The sequence below is a fragment of the Manis javanica genome, chromosome 12 (genome assembly GCF_040802235.1).
Source record: "Manis javanica isolate MJ-LG chromosome 12, MJ_LKY, whole genome shotgun sequence".
NCBI lineage: Eukaryota > Metazoa > Chordata > Mammalia > Pholidota > Manidae > Manis > Manis javanica.
In genome coordinates this window covers 91,365,488-91,383,774 of record NC_133167.1, presented here as the reverse complement: position 1 = coordinate 91,383,774, position 18,287 = coordinate 91,365,488, and the positions used below count along the sequence as shown (strand labels likewise).

Here is an 18,287-nt window from a genome sequence, read left to right as displayed (position 1 = left end):
CTTAGGATAATTAAGAAAAGTTAACTTTCATTGTGTCAAGGGACAAGCAGAAAAAAATTGTGTATTTTGGTGCCTTAAAAAGTAGTAAATTCTTTGAGCAAAACTTTAATTTTAGTGATTACTTGTAAGTGCCTAAGTTCTGTAACAGTATTTGGCAGTATATTTTTTCTTTTCCTTCCATTCTGTTTTTTTATCAAGGCTTAAAATTCCAAGAAATTTTTTTTGTTTTTGTTTTTTTTTACTTTACCAGTGAAAGTCCATTCAGCTGCCATTTTTTTGTTTTTTTCTTCTTTGGGGTGATTAGTGTGCCAATATTATGCTAACAATTGCAGGTACAATATGCATAAGTCATGGCACTTATAATTAAAGAGGTTTTCTGTAGTTCTTTTATTTATATGATTTTACCCCTAATTCCTTAAGCAAAGCTAAGCTTTTTATATTGATATAAGTTCAATAAACCAAAAGTGGGAGACAGAATCCTTTGCAAATATGTGTATTTAGTAAAAACATGTAAAAGTAGAAATTAAAATTCTCTCTTTGTATGTAGAATTTCAAAATAATTTAGGTAAGCAATTTGTTAAATACTCAAATGCTTCATGTAAATATTTACTTTCTGAATTTTGATTTTGGTTAGAAAGGAACATTAAATTAGATGTGAAATATTTTTAATGAAATACATTGAAAACATGCCAACTTTTCAGGTACTGATTTTTTTAAAATTCCGAGTAGAGTTTTAAATTTTGCTTTCAAATCACAAGTTTAACTAGAAATTTAATAATTGTGAAGCCTCAAAACTTGGTCTTAGCCTACTATTTTATTATAAAAAAATACTATTTTATTATAAAAAAAATTTAAGTTGCAAGGGATATGTTAAATATAATTGAGATCTATGAAAATGTCTTCTGTCTCTGTCATCTTCAAAATCTGTGTATCCCAGTTGAATGTATAATTTATAAAAATTGTCCCTGTACTAATTTGGTATAATCCAGTAGTATCCAATATCAACAGCAAGTATAAGTGGGCTCCTAGACAAACCTGAACTGGTCACAGAGGGATCAAATTTCACCTATTATTTGAAAACCAAGTCAGACCACTTATACTGACAGTCTCTTCTGGGAGCCCTCAAATTAAGAAGTTTATTCTTTGTGAAATTTTATACCACCCTTGCTAGCCAAAGGTGTAAAACTTTTTTAAAAGTACCACTTAATAAGAATTTATAGACCTTAACTACAGTACAAATAAGGCAAGTTTTTTTCCCCCCTCCATTTCAGTGACCTTAGTATCTACTGGGATGCTATTGTAGAAATTGTAATTCCTTTGGGAATTTAGTAAGTTGTCCACCTTAACTAATTTAGGAAAAATTAATATCTTTGTAGATAATTTTGATCTGTAAGATCTTAAACTGGAAACTCTTGGAGTTTATTCAAAGAGATAATATTTGTGTGTGTGTGTGTATATATATATATATATAACAAATATAACTTCAGCAGCACATGATTCTCCTTTCTTAGACAAGATTTTCTTAAGTAGTATAAACAGTTATGCAACCCATCTAGATATTTGTGAATGGAGTTTAAAATTTTGCTTTTCAGCTACAAGCTTAGTTAGAAATTGAATAGTAGAAATGTTGCCTGAAGAACTTTGTTTTAGTTGTCTAAAGAGCTCACCCCATAAATATCTTTAAGCACTCTATGAGTAAGTGCTAAGAGATGCATTTATCCTAATTTTATAGATTGGAAAGCAGAAACATAGTCATTAATATGTATAACCAGGAGATTAGTGAAGCCTCTTTCCTAATCACATTATTAAAGTGCTAAACCTTATCATGTCTCTAGAATTAGATAACACTTTTGATAAAAGATGTTTGACTATGGGCAGCCACTGGAAAACTGTTGGTAGTTTTAATCACCCTTTATAATTGTCTGTCTGTCTATCAGGAGAGGGTATCCATCTCATTTTCCAGATAAGCTAGTTTGTCTGATTGAAAAATATTCCTAGAGATAATTATCGTTACTTTATCTTTTGATTTTATTTTGCACTGAGAATACTGCTCCAAAAATGACTATTAAGCCCTGAAGTGGCAGCTGTGAGCTTCTTTGGCCTATAGGAAATGGCAAAGAGACAAAAGAAAATGAAATTCGTTAAAATATAAACAGAAAGTAGGGGTTTGTTTTGTACTTTAAGAACACAGGGTTTAAAGTGTCTTGAGTTAGTGTTCATCACTAATTTTTCCACTGTGTGAGGTACTCTACTGTTCTGTGGGGAACCCCAAGCTGTATTAGATGAAACTTTCAATCTAGTATGGAAGGTGCTATTTGGGAGGAGAGAAGTGTGGTGTAACGTGAAGGACACATGACAGCTGTAGGTAAAGTGTGAAGTTCGAAGAGAGAGTGCTTGTTATCAGCTGGGAAATTAGTCTTTGTGACGGTGTCACTGGAGCTGTTTTTGGGGCAGTACAGTAGTAGAGTTTGACATTTAGAGATGGAGTGTGGGGAGAAGGGGCGGTGGGAATGCGGCATTCCCAGCAGAAAGAATAACCACAAAAAGCAATTGTGATTTTTAAAGAAGTTAATTCGGGGGAGTGGCAGTCTTGTTTGTTTTCTCTATGAGATAATGTTGCAAAGATTTTTTGTTAACACAAAGTGGTAATTTGAGTCCTGTGCTCTCATCAGTCTGTGCTCTTTATTCTAACACATACCATCAATTAGTAGGTTTCCATATCCCTTGATATACCAGTTTGGTTCTCTTTATTTTCTCAACTTGATTTTTAAAGGAAAAGAATGAGATGATAATTTCCCTTTTTGAGTGTATCCCATGGAATTATAGCCATTAGAGCAAAAAGACTGTTCAACCTGTTACCTTAATTGACAGTGTCAACTGACAGTTGATACTGAGTCCCAGAAAGATAAATGACCTGCCCAAGGTCATACTGTTACTTTGTGCCAGCATCAGGATGAGCAAGCAGCTTTCCTGAGTGTGATTCTAATTCTTTTTCTATTTATTATGCAGTTCACATGCTGTTTTAAATTATTATTTTTTAGGTTGAATGATCTAGAGATACTGGAATGAAAGTTTGTGATTGGAAAGGGATGTATGTGTAAAATTGTGCCCTCCTTAAAAACCACTGCCCCAAACCCTATATTAACTTTCTGCTTATTCTGATCACCATGGAAACAAGACTATAAATTTATTCACACTGTACACAGTTTTCACAGTGATTATTGATCATGAGGAGAAGGGGCAGTTGCTCCCTACTGATTAGAAAAAAACCTCATTGCTTCATACTAGAGTGTTCATTCCCTTTAGGTTTTTTTCTGCTTATGAAAAGAAAGGCTTGAGGAATGATTTTCAGTGTCCAGGTTGCTAGTAAATACTAGTTAGGCAACTTAATACCTTTAGTTACTAGTCTGCAAGTGGTGGAATCTCCTGCGACCAAGGTAAGCCCCTAGCGGGTGGAGAGGGCCATCACAAGTGCTGAGGGAAAACTGACTAGATATTGTCACAGCTCTTGCTTGTAGATTAAGAAATTCAGGTTGATTTAAGGATCAGCTGTTACCTGATTAAAAGAAAGTTAATATTACTGACTTAGGCTCTGTCCTGGTTACTCAGTCTTTGCAACGTCCCCCAGAGATGGAAACAGTTACTGTGCTCTTATAGCAGCTGAAAAAATAGAAGCACAGAGAAGTAACTCTGCCCGAAGTGAGAAAGCTGGCAAGCACCAGAGCCAGGACTGGAGCCACAGTGGTCTTGCTGCACTAAGTTCAGTCAGCGTGTATGTATGTGTGTATGTATGTATATACGTATATGTTAGGGTCTTTGTGTGCGCTCACGTGGTATCATAGTGAAAGATTAGAACTAGTGCCCTGGGACAGTGTTCTAGTCCTAGCTCCAGGACCTTAGGCTACCACTTAACATCTCTGAGACTCTAATTATCCGTTAGCAACATGGTCCAAAACTGACTATGTAGATCAAAGAGCTCCAGTGTCCAACTGTGAATTCTGTGAAGTTTGATTTTCAACATTATAGTCAAATCAACCCCAAATCAATTAGCATAGGTAGGTATTATTAACAATGGAAAAGGTGCCATTTGTACGTGGGTGTTTATATTTCTCTAAATCTTGTTCTTCTAATAAAACTTTTGCAAATATAATCATACTAAAGCCCATTACTTGCTGTTCTAATAAGAACTCTATTTCTAATTTTATTTTTTTCGAGGAACAGAACACATCTTACAGACACTGTTAACTAACCCTATTAGAAGCCTATGTTTTAAGCTCAGTGTCTAGGCACTGATGTGTCTCTGATGGGAATTTATCATAACTTAATCTAATTTTAGCCTAGATTTCCCTTGTGTGAAAGATCAGGGGGTATTCAGGCTATTTTGCTTGTATTCACATTTTTAGCATTCCAAAATGATAAACTTGTAGCCTAACATTCTCTTCAGTTGCGTGAAGCCAATATATTCATAATAGAGAGCCTACTAGAGCCTGAGTTATGTCTGCTGGAAGTCATCCTGTAAATTCTTTTGATTTTTGATCCCTAGATTTTTTATATGCATTGATTGTTAACCCTTCATTGGAATACAGATGCAGTGTAAAAATACTGAATGACAAGCTGTGCTAGTTTCTAAAATTTGACACTGCATTTCATAGTGATAACACCTTGACATATTCAAGGGACAAATGTTTTTGAAATAGGGATATAACCTAAAATGCAGTATTTGTATTAGAAAGCGCGTAGTCACTCTTAAGTACTTTAAGCAGAAAGGTAGTTATTATGGGATATTAAATAGCTTATAGTATTGTGATAAGATTATACTGCAGAATAGTCCACCAGGAAAGCTGCTGCCTCTTCTGTGATAGGGAAGCTATCTGCTGATTTGGGAAGCTGCCACTATAGCACCAGATCCCAAACTGCACCAGAGGGGGATGTATCGATCAAGAAGGTTCTGCCTCTGCTTGTTCCGGTAACCACTTTGCACTTGCTATAATCTGAATCCAAAAAATGGACCCCTGTTGATACTTAGGAAGCTAGTAATTGCATGCTGGGTTCTTCACTGACACTTTCTCTTAAAAAACAAACACCTCCACAATCCTGCATACCTGTAAAACTAGCAGAGGAGTAGTAGTCTTGCCTCATTTCCTGCCTATACATGTAAAATGTAAAAATTCCTCCAATTCATGGAAGTTAAATCATATCTGGAACTCTAACTGAAAGAGAGCTTGAGAAATGTTTGTGACTTCCCAGATTTTTTAGTGGAAATTACCGTGGCTGATGGTTAGAATGACCCCTGAATTACAATCTGCTGTATTCACCACAAATACACTACATAGGAGCCATTTTCCATATAGCCCTGTATTCGAATACTGCTTTCTACATGTCAAAGTAATATTTAAATGTGTAGGATGAACAAACGAGGTAGTAAGAGGGTAAAATGAATGAGAAAGTAGTTTATAGAGAGTGAAGGTGGGGAGAATCATCTCCATGAGAGGACATGAAAATTGCATATGACAGACGAGCTTCCCCAACATTTCTAGACCTGGATGGCTGCGAATCAGAATCTCAAAAGCAGCAGTCATTCAGCACAGACCTGCTTTTCCGGGTATAATGCAGTGAAGCTGCAGAATGAGAAATGGTTAAGTGTTACAGTGCATCATGAACAGAAGCACAGGAAAAACAGCCATGCCATGGGAACTCTGAGTTCTTGCACTGCACTCACCGGTACTAGCTATTGGGTCTTACTGCCTTTAGCGCTCAGGCTGCTAGTCTTGTGCTGTGAATTCTGACCACAGTTTTCAGACATCAGTGTGAGGATGCTAATAAAAGGTCCAAATAAAAATGATTAACTGTTACAGACATATCCAGACCTATGCATTGGGAAATACATGGGATTATACGTGAAATTTCTTGCCATTATTTAAAACACAAAAGACTATTTGGATTATATATTTATTTGTGACTTAAGTATTCAGAGCAAGCAGAATGGGCATAAAATATCTATCTGTAGGTGTTTAAAGCTAAAATTTGGTATCAAGTCCAAAGAATCAGTACACAGTTTTGTGTTGTACTTATCTTGTTTAATTGAATAAAAACTCTTAGCTGTTGATGTTATTCCTAATTTCAGAATTCCCAGCGTCTTGATCAATACCGCACTCACAGTTTCTTTGGTACTGGCAAGGATCAAACAGAGAGTTGGTGGAAGGCTTTTTCCCGGCAGCTCGTAACTGAGGGGTACTTGATAGATGTTCCTGGGCAGAATAAATATATAAAGATTTACACTCTTACAAAAAAGGTAAACAATGTAGAAGTGTACCTGTTTGCTTTAACTTTTCTTACTGTGCATTAAAATAATCTTTTTGTGTTCAATAGGGTAGAAATTGGCTTGAAAAAGCCAGGACAGAATCTCCTCAGAGACTTATCCTTCAAGCTAATGAAGAATTGTGTCCAAGAAAGTTTCTTCTACCAAGGTTCATTTACAGTTTTTTTTTTTTTCTAAACTTCTGGGTTTTACTGTTTAAATGATTCACTTGTACCAGTTTACAGGCACTGCACAGGTAAAATAAGATATTGTTTTTGCATATCTTTTTTTAGTCAGTGTGTGGCTCTGCACAGACTACTTTCTTGGTTGATAGGAAGTAATTGAGTATAATATTTAGAAAGCTGGTTTTTCCTATTTATTAAAGAAGCAGCATTGAAATCAATGTTGAAGAAACCATATACCATATTTCATTTTTATGTGTAGAAAGTGGGAAGGAAATACACTTGTCACCTACTTTTTAGTCAGTAACCTTTACATGTTACCAATCATTTCTTTTTTCTTTTTTTTTTAAATTGAGATATAATTGAAATAAAACATGTAAGCTTAAAGTGCATAATGTAATTGCAAATTATATATTGCACTATGATTACTTTAGTAGTATTAGGTAACACTTATCACATCACATAATTATCACTTCTCTTTCGTGTTAACAATTAAGATCTAGTCTTTTTGCAACTTTGAATCTTACAATACAGTATTGTTGGCTATAATAACTATAGTGTGCATTAGATTATCAGTTTTTCTCTTAAATTTAAAAAACATTAAAGGATTTTTAAACTTAAAAGAACTTAACTTTAAAGCTCTTCCCAGAACTTTTTCTCGGGGGGGGAAAAGTCAGTTTAAAAAGTCATCACTTCTAAGGGAGTAATGTAATCTCACTTGTCTTTCTAAAAGTGGAGGCATGATGATGGATTAAATAATTACATATTAACATTTGAGACGATTGAATTTTATTATATTCCAGTTCTAAACCTGCATCTTCAGGCACAGAGCGGCATTCCTCTAACCAAGGACCAGCTGGAGTAACTGTGGAGAAGGAGGTTTGTTGTCATTCAGGCAGTGGTTCTTAACTTATTTCATTCTTTATTGGTGTTTTAATTCTCCTCCTATTGAAGAGGAAAGTGGCAGATATAACAAAACATAACATTTGGTAAAAAGTGATACAAACAAAACGATATAGGCAGTATATGATTTCTGGGGTGAATAGAACAGTCAGTGTTTGAGAAGAGTCTTATTTTGTTTCTTTTAACCCTGTTTTATAACTAATTTGGCTTGGAGTTCTGTTTCTTTTTAACATGCTAGGATACTTAGAATCGATAGAAAAATAAGCCTGATTCCTAATGTTCTTATTAAAGTTAGGCAAACTTCAGCTAATTAGAACACTGGGGAAGTAGACAAATGTGCTGAATTAAATTTTCTGGTAAACATTTTCTGTTTTAATAAAGCATATGAAGTGGAATTGAATTGCTTTCTGTAACTTTGGTTTTGCTGACTAATGGGTCACTTGATCAAAAAATTCTTTTGATCATATGTTCTCTATAGCTTTGGGAGAAATGGGGCATTATATTGCATAAACTGCATTTAGAATCTAAGTTGATAATTCAAGAGCTTATTTTCAGGTGGTTTATTTGATGACTTGGTTAGCCAGGGAAAGTTGTCATTGTGAGATTTAATATTTTCTTCATATTGAAAAATTTTGTAACTTAATTTTTTTAATGGACCTTTATGTATTTTAAAGCAGTCTAACTTGGAGAAGATGTATTCTTACACAGCATTTGATAAAATTTCTTCTCGGAGTAACATTCCTATAAAAAGGTACAGAATTCAAAATTTTTATTTACTATATTGACTTTATCAGCATTTTTTTTCTCTCCTAAAGACAAAGGTCTGTCAGGTGTTGCACTATTTCATTGGTAAAAGGAAGTTAAAGTTAAAGCATAAGCCTCCAGTATTATTATTAAAGCAGACCTATAAAATGATATTATTAATATTAATTTAATAACTAACACTTATTGTGTGCCACGCTCTATGCTCAGTATTATTTTATATGTAATATCTCAGTTAATTCTTATAACAGCCTGTGAACTAGCTATTATTATTTATCCCCATTTTAAGTTGAAGATACTAAGGGTCAAGTGAACTTGAAGTTCAAGAGCATACAGCTAGTGGCACAACTAGCTTTCAAATCTGTACTTATCAACCTTTAGCTTCTGAACACTAATTGTATTTATATAATTAACACTCCATTAAAAAAAAGATTTTATGGTAACATAAAATGGTAGATATGAGAGTCGATAGAGAATAGAGGTAATGGACTTACTGTACTTTAAAGCTTAATTAATATTTTATTTCCTGACTTAATATAAGTGTGGAGGATGTACAGAATTGCAGAAGGTCTGAAGATGGGGAATTTGAAAAACTTGCCAGGACCTGCACACAGATTAGATGGGCTTTGTTTACATCTATATCGGGTGAAAGTAAATTAAGGTGCTCTAATACTGTTACTTATTTCTGTGGTTTGCTCGCTTAGATGAATACTACTTTGCATCTGTCAGAATCATTTACCATAATTCCAACTCCTATCCCAAACAATTTATTTTTGTTTTGATTTATAGTATATGATAAATGTTTTATGTAAACAAAAGATTAAAGGGGTGGATGGTACAATATATCCAATATGCTGCAGCATTTCCTCATTTAAAGATTACTGTGTCTTCACTATGCATCTTTTTGTGCCTGGCGCTATTCTAGGAATTGCGATTGAATAATAGAGATACAGTTATTGGCCCCTTCAGTATTTATACTCTAGTGGAATATGTGCAGGTAAAAGGAACATAAAATCTCACTTTGGAAGTGACATCTGTGGCTTAAATAGTTGTTAGGTGAAGTGAGGGGAGGTGTTCTGAACAGAGAAATGGCCCACACACTAAAACCTGCAAGCAACACAGGGTATGGCATTGGTTGAGGGACCCAACAGCGTGCTAACCGTTCCTCGCAGAGGGAATCACGCAAGTGGTAAAAATTTAAAATGGTTAATTAAATAGAATATCCAGTTCCTTTCAAATACTTGGCTTGATCATAAAGGCAGTTGGGAGCTAAGGAAGGCTTTCAAGCAGAACATCAAATTTATGATTGAGAACAGGGGTTGGCAAACATTTTTTGTAAAGGATGAGAGAGTAAATATTTTAAGCTTTGAAGGCCATGTGGTCTGTGTCAACTATTCAACTTTACAATTGTAGCCTCAAAGCAGCCGTAGACGAGACATAAACAAATGAGTGTGGCTGTGATCCAATTACATTTTATTTGTGGATGTTGAAATCTGTATTTCATATAATTTTCACACATCACAAAATGTTCTTTTTTTTATTTAACCATTTAAAAATATAAAATACTCTTCGTAGCTTACAGACCTTAACCAGAACAGATGGATTTGGCCCCTGCACCCCAGGTGGGCTGTCCCTTGGTTGATGACCCTCATTGCAGAGAGAATGGGTTGTGGGAGGATTCAAGTTGTAGAGACACAAATAAGGAGACTATTGCAGTAGCATTTGCAAGAGGGGATGGCAGCTCAGACGAGGAAAGTGGCAGTGGGCATGGAAAGAAACAGAATTGTAAGGTATGTAGGAGATAGAATTGTTAGGACTCGGTGACTGATGAAAAGATAGGTGGTTTAAGGGAAATTGGTGGACTAGAGCATAATGCTTGGGTTTTTGTCTTGAATTGTGAGTGAAAGTATTGTCATTCCCTCCCTGGGCAACATAAGAGGAGGACAGGTTTCAGGGGTTCAGTGTTTAGTGGATGAGGTTAAATGAGTTTAGAGATAGATATGCTGAATTTGAGATCCCTGTGGAGTGGTTCAGAAATTGTTTTTAATATGTGGGCTTTGTGTAGAAGTGAGCAAGATGCTTACATATCCATAATTACTATTTGAAAGTTTGAGTTTTCTCTAAAATAATACATGCGCATGGTTTTAAGAGTCGGTTGGTACTTAACGTCATATAACAAGGCACAGCAGCTCACACCCTTCCCAAACCCACTTTGTTCTGTTCTGTGGAAGCAGCTGTCCTCAGATCTTCCAGCTGATCTCTCTGGTAGTTGCTTCCATATTTGTAAGTGATATACTTCAATTACTATTTTTTGACTTAACAGTTTTAGAAATTTTCTGTTGACATCCTGTAATGGTAAATTAGGGCTTCTTTCCCATGTCCCTTAGCTTTGTTTCCCCTCCCTAAATCCCCCTGCCCCAAGCAATTATCTTTCTAGTTATAATCATATTAATAATTTGTTCATTATTATATCTACACAAATATGGTATATTACTAAGCCAAATTGTTATTATGGTCACCACTACCTTAATTTTCCTTGATGTTAATAAGTGTCTTTTTCATTTTCTTTACCTGGTTTTTAGTGTTCTTACTACTAATTTTTCTCTTCTCTTCTTTTCAGTCTCTTTTTGTTTGTTCACTGTCTTGTAGAGCTCCTTGACTCGAAATTCATCCCATGTAGTGAGATTTTATTTTTGTTACCAAATTTTTAATTTCTGGAAGTGATTTTTTAATCTCTTTCTTCAATAATGTATAGCAATCTTTTCTTGTTTCATGGATACAGTATCTCTCAATTCATCTCCACCTCTGAGGAGTCAAAAGTAAAATTCCTCCTTTTGGCTTACTTTTTTTTTTTTTTTTTTGATTTTCTGGAAATTTTTAATGTGTTTTTTAATTATACTGTTAACAGTAAACTCTTACAAGTATATTTTATGATTATATCACATCAATAAATTGTTTGTTGGGATAAATAAGACATGCTAAATGACAAGCGAATCACTAAATAAATAGGCATAGCTTATTGACATTTTCCTTAAAACAGAAAGTCTGGGGTATGTCCGCTGAAGTCTACACATTCTGGTACCACCACTATTACCAACTGGAATCAAGTATTTAAAATCCCTGTGATCTTGAAGGTCTTGTTAAATTTTAGAGGGCTTTTGTTTTTCTTTTAGCCACCAGATTTTTCAGGAAAAATTCACCTGCTTTGTATGAAGAACGCACCAGAGGGCCACTTGCAGTATAATGGAACCCAAGTTCATTTCCTACTTTTCCCAGTATTTGAACTTTTCAGGAGTAATGTATTCTTCAACCTTAAGGTGGCGCTTTGTGGGCTGCATATATTGTCCTAAAGTCAAACAGTCTACATCTGCCTCTCGAAGGGCTTTCATTGTTGCATATATTTGCTCATCATTCTCACCTAAACCCAACATTACAGATGTTTTAGAAATAGTATTGGGCTGAACCTCCTTGGCGTATTTCAGTACGAGTAGAGACTGGTTGAAATTGGCCCGGGGATCACGAACTTTCCTCTGTAATTCTGGAACCGTTTCTACATTATGTGCATACATATCTAATCCTGACAGAGCAACTTTTTCTATTGCCTTAAGATCTCCTCGGAAGTCAGGGGTGAGACATTCCACAAGAATTTTTGGATTCCTTTCCTTTAAATATGATACAGTCTTTGCAAAGTGTTCAGCGCCTCCATCAGGCATATCATCTCGATCCACGATGTCAGGACAACATAATCTAGACCCCACTCTGCAATTGCCTTTGCAGTGTTGTAGGGCTCACTGGCATCCAGTGGAGGTGGATTTCTTGCAGTCTTAACAGAACAAAATCTGCAACCTCTTGTACATGTGTCACCCATTAACATGATTGTGGCTGTGGCAGTGGCATATTCTCCACCTCCCCAACACTCTCCAATATTGGGACATTGAGCTTCCTCACACACTGTGTGGAGATTTAAATTCCGCAATGTATTTTTCAGTTTATTGTAATTTTTCCCGGTGGGAATCTCTGTCTTTAGCCATGGAGGTAACCTTAATCTTTCTCCTTTCTGGCGTTTTAAGTTTCCTTTATATTCATCCCAGATGCTTTTGTCTGCAAGATCACCAGATACAAATTCTTGAAGGTCTGGTCCATTTTGTAAAAATTCCTTTTTTTTATCTGGCAAGGAACTTACTGCTCTGACTGGGCTGCATAAGTATCTTCCAAATGCCCTGCTCGCCCGCCGCTCACCCGACGCCCCATGGTGCAGGCAGCGCCCCCACAGCGTAGTGACATTTCGTAGAGACTATTTCTATCCCTAGCAGGGTAAAGGATCGCTGATAATTAGGAAAAGACTTATCAATAAATCGGCGCTCGGTTTGTAACCCTTTTGGCTTACTTTTATTTGTTTGATTTTGAAGAAAATTATGAATAATTTGATTAGTCCCATGCTAATATTCCTTACCAACCAAAAATTAGTGATATCACAGCAAAGAATCAGAGATTCTTTGGCTAGAAAATATTATTTTTGGCATGAGTATTTTCTTTCAAAGCACTTGGTTCAGGAGGAAGGATGGCCAAATGCCCTTCCTAAGTATACCAGTTTTCTGATGAACTCAAATTGCGATTTTAATTTTACTTCTATAGTGAATGTATTTGATCCAAAGTATTTAAAATTGAGGCTGTCATATGAGTAACAGCTGCCTTACTGGTATTGTGAAGAGTAAATGTTTGTGTTAACTTGGAAAGATACTCTCATTTTGGGGGTGAAATAAAAAGTCAACATGGAGAAGGAAAAGCTTTTATTACTTATTGTCTTTTTCAATATTTTAGCATGATGGTACAGTCACCAGGAAAATCTTACCAGTCCTCAGAACCTGTTATTTCCACTAAAGAGCAAGAGACTCAGGTATGGTTTTATAAAAAGGCATTTAGTTTGTGAGAGGACAGTGATGATTCTATACATGCTTAAAATTCTGTTCCCTGTATTTTAAAATTGTTCTTTATCTGAGAGTGTGAGGTAGGGCTCAGTTTATTTTTTATCCTAAGGGAAAATGTAATATCTGAAGCCCTAAAAATAAAGGACTGGATTTTTCTAAGTACGTTTTTAAAAAGTGTTGAGTTGTTTCTTTGTTCTTTGTTCAGACTCTGTTATATAGCAAATTGGTAGAAGCAAGGCAGAAACACGCCCATAAAATGGATGTTCCTCCACCTATTCTGGCAACCAATAAGATACTGGTGGATATGGCCAAAATGAGGTAAACTGTTTGCCTTTGTTCTAACTTATTTTCTTCTAACATAATGGATTTGTAAGATTATCATTAGGTGGTAATATGACTGTGGCCCTGCAGTCATGTCTGTGAGGCGACCCAAATCTGTGCAGCTACCAGTGAGCTTCAATCCCACTGTCTACATAACTGAAAACCAGTTGTTTTGAGCAGTCATATCTGGTATATGTGAAATCTAACTCATTATCCACCAATCCTGCAAACATGCATTTCATACAAATACCACAACTCTCCTTTCTGTATTCCTTATTTCTGTCAGTCATACCGTCATGTTCCCAATTACGCATGTTTAAAACTTCTCATTTTTATTTTCATTCAACATACATTCCCCATATTCCTCTCATTTTAGTAGTTTTTAGTCTTTGATTTAAGTGTTTCTGTGTGTCTGTCTATGCCTTCCTCCCTCTTTTTAGTGACACCACGGTAGTTAAAACCATTGCCCTTGGGTTGTGCAAAAGCCTCTTAACCGGTTACCCTTTCCTCTGTCTGTCTCGCTCTCTGTTTCATCTGATACATGAGTATACCAATTAATCTTTTTTATTATGTTGTACTTCTGCTTAACTAGTTTCCTACTGCCTTAACTTATTAGCTTACAGCACAGGGACCTCCATTTATGTATGTAAACCTACACTTGCATCTAAGTCACAGAATTTTGGATGGTCTCTCTTATCTAGATTGCTTACCATTTATTGAAGATGCCTTTTTAGCTTCCATTTACTTATTTGCAGTCTTGCTTCTGCCTTGTTAGTTTCTTTGATTCCCCCAAACTCCTGTTAGGAAATCCTTAGAGATCTGGCTTTACTATGATTTTCTCCATGAAGTCTTCTGTGTTCTTATCAGTGGAGTACTTCCTCTCTCTGCAATTCATAAAGGACTTTTAAATATAAATTTAAAAAATGCTTCTGTGACACTTACTACACAATGCTTTATTTTTTTGTTATTGGTATACATGTGTTCTATCTTCTAGATTTTAAACTCTGAATAAAGGGATTATGTTCCCCATCTTTTTATGTATTCCAAAGCACCTAACAGAATGACTAGTAAATACTAGGTGGTCAGTAAATATTTAGAAGAAAATTTAGGTCAAATATTTAGAAGAAATTATTTCCAAAGAATAGTTCCTTGGTAATTCTATTCATCTTTTTTTATGCTTCCTTTTAAAAAATTGTTTCTGTCACTCAAGTCCATTTAAGAGATGTTATTTAGTGTAGAAGTTTCTAATAATATTACATAGCACTTATATCTGACGATGATTATTTCATTAAAGATAAGTATTCACAGACCACACTCTAATACTCAGTGAAGATATTTAAAGGAAAGGGGAGTAATCATTAGGTTGGCAGGTTTGAGAAAGAAGACATCAGATGGTCTCTTGGATATTGGACATAATAAGAAATACTGAGTTAAAATACTAACGTAATTAGCAGGCTTACTGTTACAGGTAATCACTTTGTAAATAATCAGTGAGATTGTCTTCTGAGTTTTTCAGCCTTTTAGTTGTCCTCAAAGCCTCATAGTTTTTCTTTTCATATCTATAAAAATAATAATAATAATAAGATCAGTAATGGAATAGAACAGTAGTCTGTTCCTTTATGATAATGGCATGTTTACCAGTTAGTACTGTGCTCTTGGGTGGTGGTGTTTTTATTCATAAATTGCTAAAACAGCAAATCTTTAAATGGTGGACAGCAAAGGAAGACAGTACAAAACACAGTCACTTGTATTACATGTTGCTTTTGGTTGTTGAAAAAAAAAGTCTGTTATTGAGTGTCGGTACGAAGCTAAACATTGGCTGTGTGGCTCGTGTGCTAATGTTTCAGCAGTTTCTTGGCTTTATTTTCTTTAAATGACAGACCTACTACAGTTGAAAATGTGAAAAAGATCGATGGTGTTTCTGAAGGCAAAGCAACTATGCTGGCTCCTCTGTTGGAAGTCATCAAGCATTTCTGTCAAATAAATAATCTTCAGGTAAAATACTATGGTTTGCAGCTCAGAGAGAGTAAATATTTTTTGACGGTGTCAAAAGCAACGTTTTCTCTCCTTATTCTCATTTCCATACTAGGTATTTAGACAGTGAGTTCAGATTGTTCTACAGTAAATCAGTTATAAAAATTAGTTACCTAATTTTTAAGATTAAATACTAAAGTAGTTGTCCAGGCTGCTCATGTCTTTCTATTTTGTTGGGAGGCTTTGTCTTTAAATTTGAATAAGGACCGTATTTTAGGTTGGTAACGTCATTTTACTTTCCAGTGTTGATAGAAATGAAAGCTACAGTCATGGCATCAGTTGGAATGGAGCCCAGCCACTTTGCTTTTGTTATCATTTGTTGTATTCTCTAATTCCCTTCCCCTTCCAGGCATGCTGTCTTTTGATATTAAATAAATTTCTTATTATTCTCTTCAGCCTCAGTAGGATTTTCTTCATATCCTTTTATTACTTCTTGCTCCCCTGAAAGTGACCATGTCCACAAGGATCACTGTGTTGCTTTCTTTAAATTCTACATGCAGATGCCACTGTGTGTGTGCCCAGCACAGGAGGTGATGCAGTGCAAGGCCTGGCAAGGCTGCCAGACTCTGACTCAGGGAATCAGTTTTCTTCTGCCGCAGTCTACCTGGTGAAGCTGCTCAATGTTCTTCTACTTATTTGGGTCTCCATTTCCTCACCTGCACAGTGGATATGATACTTTCCTTCCGGATATCAGGGGAACAACAGATAAATTAGAAACAAAAGATATGGGAACATATAAAAAGCTGGAAGAGTTGAAAATATGCCAGGTAGTATTAAGGGATTGTTTTTACTTCTAAGGGATTGCTTTCACTTCTAAGAACCTTCTGTAAGCTTTGGACAGGCACATTTGGGTCCCAATTTAGAAGTCATTCTCTAACTATAAGTAGAAAACTTCTGCTTTTTGTATGTAACATTTCCCTCTTTTGATACAGAATATCTTGAGCAACTTCACATTTTCTTTTCATACCACTACACAAGATATCATGTGAGAATTCCTCATATTTCATATTGGATATCTTGAAAATGAAATTATATTTCTTAACAATTTGATAATGCCATACTTACCAATGGTAATTGACTAAGTTTCCTCTCTTTGGACACTTGACTGTAGGATCTTGTTTCATGAATTAGTGGTATTATTTAATAACAACAGAATTATCCCTTCCAACCCCTCTTCAGGAGAGGAAATTGAAGTAGAGCAAAAGATAAATGCTTTAAAGGACATAGTTCAAAATACTTTTGAACCTTCTGGACAGATAAAATTACTGCTAATTTCTGTGTTTGGGAATTATGCCTGAACTGTTCTGTAAATCGACACCATTTATTAAAGAAAGAAGTTAATGAACTTTCATCTTTATGAAGTCAATTTTGTCATTCACCACTTTCATTAAGCTTTTAATATATCTACATAAAATTTGAAGTAAACTTAATACTGTCATAATACAAATCAAAGGTTATAAATATGAGGATGTAGGTCTTAAATCCATTAAGATGGCCATTTAGGAAAAAAAGTTAAAAATTAAAAATAAATTTACATGGAATATACAATGTTTTTAAAATACCCAGCCCCCACCATAGATGAACTCATAGTTGGCAGCTACTTATAAAAAGAGACGGACAACTATTTTTTTTTAAATACCCATAGAGGTAGCTTAAAACAGCATTCTGTGGTCATAATGTAACCTCTAACAAATAACTTAAAAAGTTAAAGAAGAGTGTAGTTCCTTGATATAAATGTTTCTGTCTGTCTTCTTCTTTGTCACATGTATGATGTCAGATTTTAGAATTCGAGTTATCTGAGCCAAGGCAATGAAGTGTTTTTTCCACACCTTTCTGGCATTTCACTTCGCCAATGGAAGACTGTCAGAGCTGTACTCTCACATTAAGACGAAGATAATTGCAATCACATAACTCTAGGGAAGGGAATTTGGTGTTCTGAGCATGTTATACACCTAAATAAAACAGAGCCAGGTGTTATTTCTGTTTCTATTTTAAAGCTTCAGAATAGCTGGGTATTGCATATTTTCTGGGGATACTTAACTTGTTACTCTCACGTGGCATTTGCCATGGTCTAGGCAAGGGGCTCAGTCCACATCCTTGTAAGTCAAAATTCTGATGTTTTGTCTCAGAATTGTTGTGTTTTGGGGAAGTAGATTTGCATGATCCTTCTCTGTGAACTTGGCTTTATATATATATGTGTGTCTATATAAATATAAATGTATATACTGGAATTCAAATTCATTAATTTATAGTGAGAAATACGACTGGAAAGGTTCACTTGACCCAACCAGTGTGTTCTCTCCTGTAGAAGATGTATGCAGAGCCAGCTTATTTGAGTGTTGGCAAGCCTGGAATGTAAAAAGGCAAATTCTGGTAGTGTTCAGCAGTCTGCCAGCTACAAAGGCTGGGGGCGGCATTCTCATACACCGTTCGCCCAGGCAGCTCTAATAATCAAACCTAGTTACTAGGATGTTTTCCCATCTGAACAATGCTTACATAGGCTCTGCCTGCTTTTCGCCTCCTGTCTGCCCTATCTGTGTATTTCCATAATTGATGACACCCTGATCACTTAGTCTTTTATCTGCACAGAGCATGATTTGATTAGGTTTTTACTTATTAGAATCACATTCTGGCCTGACCTTCTTGACATTACTCTCATACTACGTTGCTCAGAGTTTTGGGTGTCCCCGAATGTTTAGTCACACACTTACAGATGATAACATGATTTTGTCCCATGTATCTATCCTAAAATCTTTATGGATTAGCCAGAATAACTCACAGTGGTCACATTTCTAAGACCTTGGAATAGGGGTGTCCTGTCGTAGCCTCCAGGAACGACTGCTCAGTAATTCTGAGGAA

General features: G+C 35.5%; 1 protein-coding gene and 1 pseudogene across 7 annotated transcripts in view; one reads left to right on the top strand and one right to left on the bottom strand.

The window, feature by feature from the left end:
- WRN (WRN RecQ like helicase) overlaps positions 1-18,287 on the top strand; it is a 149,878-nt gene that overhangs the window by 103,084 nt on the left and 28,507 nt on the right. For 4 of the 7 annotated variants that reach the window (XM_073219039.1, XM_073219042.1, XM_073219038.1 and 1 more), the window contains 7 exons: positions 6,125-6,292; positions 6,370-6,467; positions 7,284-7,359; positions 8,058-8,134; positions 12,967-13,042; positions 13,279-13,391; positions 15,275-15,389. In XM_073219039.1, coding sequence (XP_073075140.1) covers positions 6,125-6,292; positions 6,370-6,467; positions 7,284-7,359; positions 8,058-8,134; positions 12,967-13,042; positions 13,279-13,391; positions 15,275-15,389 — 723 coding nt within the window. The remainder of the gene's footprint in view (positions 1-6,124; positions 6,293-6,369; positions 6,468-7,283; positions 7,360-8,057; positions 8,135-12,966; positions 13,043-13,278; positions 13,392-15,274; positions 15,390-18,287) is intronic. The other 3 variants (XM_073219044.1, XM_073219043.1, XM_073219040.1) reach the window with 2 other exon arrangements.
- Positions 8,141-12,940, bottom strand: LOC108385951 (lipoyl synthase, mitochondrial pseudogene; annotated as a pseudogene).